Source organism: Sinocyclocheilus rhinocerous, unplaced genomic scaffold, assembly GCF_001515625.1.
Source record: "Sinocyclocheilus rhinocerous isolate Xijiao unplaced genomic scaffold, SAMN03320098_v1.1 scaffold491, whole genome shotgun sequence".
Lineage (NCBI taxonomy): Eukaryota > Metazoa > Chordata > Actinopteri > Cypriniformes > Cyprinidae > Sinocyclocheilus > Sinocyclocheilus rhinocerous.
In genome coordinates this window covers 567,071-574,533 of record NW_015625034.1, presented here as the reverse complement: position 1 = coordinate 574,533, position 7,463 = coordinate 567,071, and the positions used below count along the sequence as shown (strand labels likewise).

The 7,463-nt window shown below is 33.6% G+C and overlaps 1 protein-coding gene across 1 annotated transcript in view; it reads left to right on the top strand.

Moving 5' to 3' along the window:
* Positions 1-7,463, top strand: part of LOC107749145 (carboxypeptidase Q) — a 54,294-nt gene that overhangs the window by 37,712 nt on the left and 9,119 nt on the right. The window contains exon 6 of the mRNA XM_016564248.1: positions 2,597-2,688. Coding sequence (XP_016419734.1) covers positions 2,597-2,688 — 92 coding nt within the window. The remainder of the gene's footprint in view (positions 1-2,596; positions 2,689-7,463) is intronic.

Here is a 7,463-nt window from a genome sequence, read left to right as displayed (position 1 = left end):
AAATGAGCTGGGATTCACTGATGTTGTATTTGCATTCATATCATCACTGTCAGTTAGATGTAATATTACTATGATCTTAATAAAACATTTGAGAGCAGTGCCTGTCTTAGTTTGTTATTTACTCTTAAATAAAAAACCCTATTGTGTTTGACAGGAAGATTTTTCATTTTGTGCTTATAGGAGACAAAATTGCCTGCAGGGCAATTTAGCCCTACTAATGAGTGTGTTTTTCTTTGTTAAATAAATATGTGGTGAAAAATAGCCGTCTAACTGTAAATTGAAATATTGAGTAGAAAATAAAATCGTTATTAGTGCTTGGTTCATTAAGTTGACTGTAGAAGGTGTATAAAAAGATATAAAGTTTTAAAAATAACTTAATAAAAGTAAATAAACTGCAAATATTTTTAGATAAGTCATAATTGAGTTCAGGTTAGAAGGTTTTCTGATGATACACAGTCTGTCCACTGACCATCTGATGCATATTGCACACAAAACTTCTTACCAAAGGTCAGGGAAGAAATTTTGGATAAACTCCATGATTATTTTACACTACACAAAAAATTTTAACATGCAGTTTTAAAAAATTCAATGGGGGTCATGAAGGTGTAGATGGAAGCCCATCATTTTGTTCTTTTTTTCCAATATAGACACTGGTTACTGACTTGTATATAATGTACATGGTGTTCTGTCTACATAAGAATAGATACAAAGATCGGTGAAAATAAATGAATACCAAACAGAAGTATAACTTCATGTTAAACTGAAAGGGTGAAAACTGAACATGGTGTGGGAGGCAGACTGTCTTTGACTTTCATTAGGTGTAGGCCTAGTCCTCAATCATTTCATCATTCACTCACGCTCTGTGATTGTGGCCAATTCAAGCAATGAATAGAGGAGGAAAGTAAGCCTGACTGTTTGTCACCAGAGCTGTTCCTTTTGTGTTAGTAAAGTAGTAAACTCGTATTTTCTAGAACAAACATGTATAGGAAACATGGCGGCCAATATAATTAATATTAAATATTGCAATATGATGCTTTCTCCCCATGCGTGCATTTAAATATATTTGGTACACTAAAAGTGTCTAGGAAGTATGAAATTGTGCGTGTTATGTACATTGTGTATTGTATGTATGTATGTATGTTTGTGTGTGTGTGTGTGTGTGTGTGTGTGTGTGTGTATCCATCCATCCATCCATCCAACCAACCAACCAAACAACCAACCAACCAACCAACCCAGAGTTTGCATGTCTGTGTCTCTACATGATTTTGGTTTCTCATTCGTAACAGACTTTTCTTTTGGCATCTTCATTTTTAAGGTTATGTGAGATTCAGTCCTAGAGATAATTGTTAAATCTGATCAATTTTCAATGGCCAAAAACCAAATGTGGGTCACTGTGCAATGCATACAGCTGGCTTTCTTCTTTATTTCTATATTTGTCCATGTCTTTCACCAGACCCTCTGGCTGTGTTGACACAGAATTACCCTATAAGCATTTTTATGATATATATTTTAAAATGCTTAATTTTTTTTATTTTTAATCAGAAAAAAAACATGTGCTGTGAATTAATTACCACTGTATATTGCTCTTCTAAAATTAGTCATAAAGAATTCAATGAAAATGCATGTGTTTATACGTCATTATATTATTTTTAGTATTTTTAATTACTATTTTAAAATAATTGTAAAAGATTAGTGTTTGGAAGATGTTTTAGTTCAGACTGTATGCATATTATTTTTGGGGGCAAGTGCAGTAACTGTTGAAGCAGTGCAGTGTATTGAGAGTATTCTGTTATTAATGGAGATTATTAAGATTCCTGCTGAGTGTCAATATGCAATGCGGTGTGAGTCTCTTGGCCCCTCTCCTCTCTATTGTTGCTTTATTGCACAGGCAATACCGAGGGTTGTGCTCATTTGTATTTAACATCTTTCTCTTGGCAATGGGCGTCCACAAACACTGGCGAAATAAAGCTATAATGGTGCACAATAACCACAGACAACATGATTCATTTCACTGCTGGTAGAGTAAGCATTCTCTACAACGTTTTAAATGCTAAACAACAACGTTCAGTTCATCCAGTCCTTGGCTCTGTTTCTACTATGCAAGTTTTTTATTATTGCAACAGTGTGAGCTATTTGCTCAGAATCCATAAATCATAGGAAAACAAAAATGTTTTCCTATGTATACCTTGCAGTTTAGGAGATGGATGCACATACGGACAGCTCTCCCATCTGGATCATCGAGAAAGCCCAACACAATTAAGCCCAAAATATCTCTCACAGATTCCACTCTGCAGGAAGTACAGACAAGTTATCAAGTGCCCAGTATGCAACTGTCTGGACGGCCAGGATCATCTAGCATTGCCTTCCCAGATACGTCAGCATGCCGTCTCTGATGTGTCAACCTGACCTTACATATGCACTTTTATTTTAAAAATAAATGTAATCTTCTCTTGTCCTTTTCTGCTAAAGATCAGATTGATGAAAGCGACTAACCTTGATCTTAGCCAGTGAAGCAATATTACAGTGGCTGCGTTATGAAAATGTATTCTGAAATATTTTGTGGTTAGCTCATACTGTCGATTGCTTGGGTCCCCAGGGCTGCGTCCCAAAAGAACACTGAGGACGGTGCTGTGGTCCGCAGAGGAGCCAGGCGGGGTGGGAGCTGCTCAGTACTTCCAACAGCACAAAGTACACTTCCCTATCATATTAACACTGTTATGTTCTGTTGGATGATTTAGAACAAGGGTGTCAGATATTTGAAGATGTAATTATGTTAATTAAGTTCATTTATTATATTGGAATGAATATTTGTAATGTTCTATTTTCATATACAGCGGGACAGGTAGGCAACAATCTTTAATTTGTTGTGTTGCAAGTAGCTCACAACTTACAGCTTTGACACCGTTAATTTAATTACATGTGAAGAGAAGTAATAAGTAATAAATTAGTTCATTTATTACGTTTCCACTAAATAATTGTTAATAATTAAAGTAATTGTGAAATTGCCTGTGATGCATTAATATTAATTGTATTTATTTGATTTAAATCAGTTTTACAATTCATTTTCCTTTTTTATGCCTAAGTTTGTTAATGTTTGGTTTCAGATGGATTATTGTTGGTTAGTTAGTTAGTTAGTTAGTTAGGTAGTTAGTTAGTTAGTTAAGCCACGAGCAGTAATTTGTTTATTTTTATTTTTTTCTTCAGTGTTCCATTTGCCAGTGTTGTTGTTTGGAAATATTCACTAATTGCTAAATTATTATCTGTCAGTGATTTTTTTTTTTCTCATCTGATTAATTTGTTCATAAAGGCATTAAAATGCTATCATGCATACATTGACCTGAATACACCTCTTCTATGAATAGCATGTTTTTCATTTTGGAATTAAATTCACCTTGATATATATTTTTTTCTGACATTTAAGTAAAAAATGTCAGGGTGAGACAACTGTCCTGAAATCATAATGTAGAAAAAGAGCCTCATTAAAGGAATGAATATCTTGAAAAGAAAACCTTATTAAGTAGTTTGGCATAATCTCTTTTTCTTCTTCTTCTTCTTCTTATTATTATAAAAACTTTAAGCCAACAGGCAGAAACATGCTGGGAAAAATTTTCATAGAGAGGACCCCTGTGGATCCTTATGACAATGTTTCAAGGTCAATAAGTCTTTCAAAGAATCAAATAATGTGACCTTTTCTATGATAAGTTGAGGTTATTTCAGGCGGTAAAATGCCATGTAGTGCAACTGAAAAATCGAATGATGTGAATTAAAGGTAACACTTTAGTATAGGGACCAATTCTCACTAGTTGCTTATTAGCATGCCTATTATTAACATATTGGCTGTTTATTAGTACTTATAAAGCACATATTCTGCATGACCATATTCTACATCCCTAATCCTACCCAATACCTAAACTTAAAAACTACCGTACTAACTATTAATAAGTAGCAAATTAGCAGTTTATTGAGGCAAAAATCATAGTTAATTGCTTGCTAATAGCGAGATTTGGACCTTAAAATAAAGTGTGACTGAAATAATTCATTTTAAATGAAACTGAATAATTTATATAATTGATTTATTTACACCTCATGATATTTTATAGTAATTATATTGAAACCTTTCTTGCAAAACTTTCAAAACCATATGAAACCAACATGAATACAAAGAATACTTCCTAAGAAGCTTTTTTGAAAGATATTTTTCTATAATTTATCATGGACACTCGCCTTGTACTGCGTCTGTAATCTAAAGTGAATGCGATTAGTGAATTCCATATATGTTTACCCCAATATAAGTTATTAGTTATTAGTCCAACATAGCTTGTGACCTTCTAGGAGTTTGACACCCTTGTTCTAGAATGTGCCACAGCTCATCTGAGTTGTCTGTACTAACAATCTATGGCATGTTTTATGTATTTTAAAAACTGTTTGCAAATGTTGTTATATCAGTTAAGCACAGAATGTTTCAGAAAGTTAATGTAGACTTTGTAAGTAAGCACATTTTGCTCTGTTCGTTATATAAGTGCTCTTTTGTCCTTGAGAGCATTTTTGAAATCTTTCATCAAAGAATTGGATGGATTTTCTCTTTTATCCTGAAAGCACACAGTACCCTCACAATTAGTTCTGTTTAGAATTATTTAAATGGCTTATTTTACTGTCTTGGGTTATGGCATCTGACAAAAAGGTTTTACCAGGTTTGTGTGGTTTCTATTTTAATGGTGAAAGTACTCTCAGAGTTGATCCTAATTTTAGCAGGAGGAGCAAATTGGCTGAAATTTCCCACACAAACCCAAGTGCTGTGGCACCCATCCATCTAGCTTTTATTTCTGGCAATAATGTTTTACTTGGACTCTTCTGGTTTTGGACCGAACAGTGCAATAAACCGTATTTGTCAGGTCTGTGTGCTGTAAAGTGATACTTTATGGTATGGAATAATTTAGCCAGCAGTTGGACTTGAATCTCCATTGTATCTGCACATTGCCATGGGATTTCGTTTTTACTTTATGAGGTTGGATTCTGATCAGAGAGCGGTGGTTTTAGGCCAAGCAGGATTCAAATGCTGCGTTTTGACCACTGACCCAACTTTTTACTGTATTGCATCCAATTATGTAGATAGTTGGTAGAACTTTGTATGACTTGGGCTGGCAATTCACAGTTGAGAATGAAACCAACCATCATTAAAAATATATATAAAAATAAAAAACTTGTGCATACAAGAACCCAGATTAACAAAAAATCATGTATTGCTTTATAATATAATATAATATAATATAATATAATATAATATAATTAGGGCTGTCAGTCGATTCAAATTTTAAATCTAATTAATTACATGATGTTTTGATTAATTAATCTAATTAATCGCAAAATTAATTTGATTGTGGAAATACCCACAAAAGATTATTTAAAGCTATTTTTGTGTTAAATGAGAAGGGATCAAGTAGACATTACAAATTGTAGCTTTAGAAATATTTTATTTGATTCAACATAAAATGTATTACACATAAACATTTAGGCTATAACGGCCTAACATAAACTATGGAACATAAAAGAAGATCATTTGAGAAACATCTCAGTATTTTTTGTTCATACAATGAAAGCCATTGGTAACCAAAACAGCTTTGTTACCAACAGTCTTCAAAATACCTTCTTTTATGTTTCACAAACGAAATGTTTGAAACGACATGAGGGTGAGTAAATGATGACAGAATTTAAATTTTTTTGGGTGAACTATCCCTTTATTTTGTTTATTTTTAATTATTATTATTATTACTATTATTATTTTTTTTTTTAATAATCTAAATAAGAATAAGAAATAAATAAGTAAATAAGAAACTAAATCTGCCAGCAGGTGGCGGTAAATGTCTTTATGAGTCATTCATTCATTCATTGAACGGCTGATTCATTCAGGAATGAAGTAAATGGGCTGTTTATGAATAGGCCTTTGAATCATTGATTCACACAATTCGTTCAAAACACATTCATTCAGAAACTAAACACCGCTGTGTTGCTCGGAGACGTGCAACAATTCTGCTGTGGCTTTAAAGCAAGTGTGAAAAAGGCTAATTATGTTCTCTGCAAAATTGAGCAAAAAAACAATATTATGTTTAAAAGATAACACAGTATCAACTTCTTATTTACTGAACTGTTGTATAAAACCACATTTAAACTTGTGATATTTGAGACAAACAGCACTATTGTGATATTGCTTATCAGGGGCGCCGTAAGGGGGGGAGGTTAGGACGAGTCCAAGGGCCCGGCGTTAGAGGGGGGAACGTGATTTCTAAAGAGGGGAACTATAAATATGAGACAAAAACACATATAGGGGCATTTTTGCACCAATATCTTGAATATTAGGGCATAACTGTCATTTATGGAGTTGTTGCCCTGCATCATATTTGTCAACAGTCAACTGTATGAAATGTAAGATGACGTACAGGTCTGGGGGCGGGGCCAGTGCATTAACTGCGTTAAAATATTTTAATCGCGTTATTTTTTATAACTAATTAATTAAGTTAACACGTACGACGACGTTTTAGTGCCACGTTAAAAAAATAAATAATCTAAGATCACGAGATTAAAGTCGTAATATTTAGAGAATAAAGTCGAAATTACGAGAATAAAGTCTAAATATTTCGAGAATAAAGTCTAAATATTACGAGAATAAAGTCGAAATGTTTCGAGAATAAAGTTGAAATACTACAAGAATAAAGTCGAAATATTTTGAGAATAAAGCCGAAATGTTTCGAGAATTTAAATCGTAGAAATTAAAGTTATAATATTTTGAGAGTATAGCCTTTATTGCGCATGCAAATGGGCCGTATTGAGAGCACCAGGAGAAGTTGCCAGGCCACCGGAATTGATTTGAATATTGTTGCGTCCGAGCGGCTGCATCATCTTACTGGAATGAGGAAGAGTCCATTTTAAGGACTCGCGGATGATATTTATTAACAGACTGAGCAGGAACAACTTTTTATCTTAACTTCAGCTCACACACCCAATCGACATTCCTTTTGGGGGGGGCGCTGTAGCTCTCTTATTTAACCTTTTTTTAATACACTACAAATATACAGGTATGTGGGATTATTAGCAGAAATCATACCATGTGTCATACTCGCGGGGACAGTATGCTTAGAAATAATATTTCATGTCTTCCATTGCATTTGTTATTTGTAGTGCACCAGCCACCTAATAGCAATAAGCTTTGTGCTTTTGGTAGGCCTACTTTTAATAAGTCTCAGCTTTCAAAATCAGTTTTATAGCGAAACACAAATTATGTGTCTTACAATAATGTGTTTTTCAAACTCTTTAATGATCAGATCGCTGTATTTATGTGAACCAATTCATTAAATTATACTGTTTTCTTTGTGAAAATTCCAAATTTGTGAAAATTCCACCACCTACTCCGCAAAAACGTCTGTAGCATCCAAACTTTTATTCCTCACATGTAGCCTATTTAATTAATA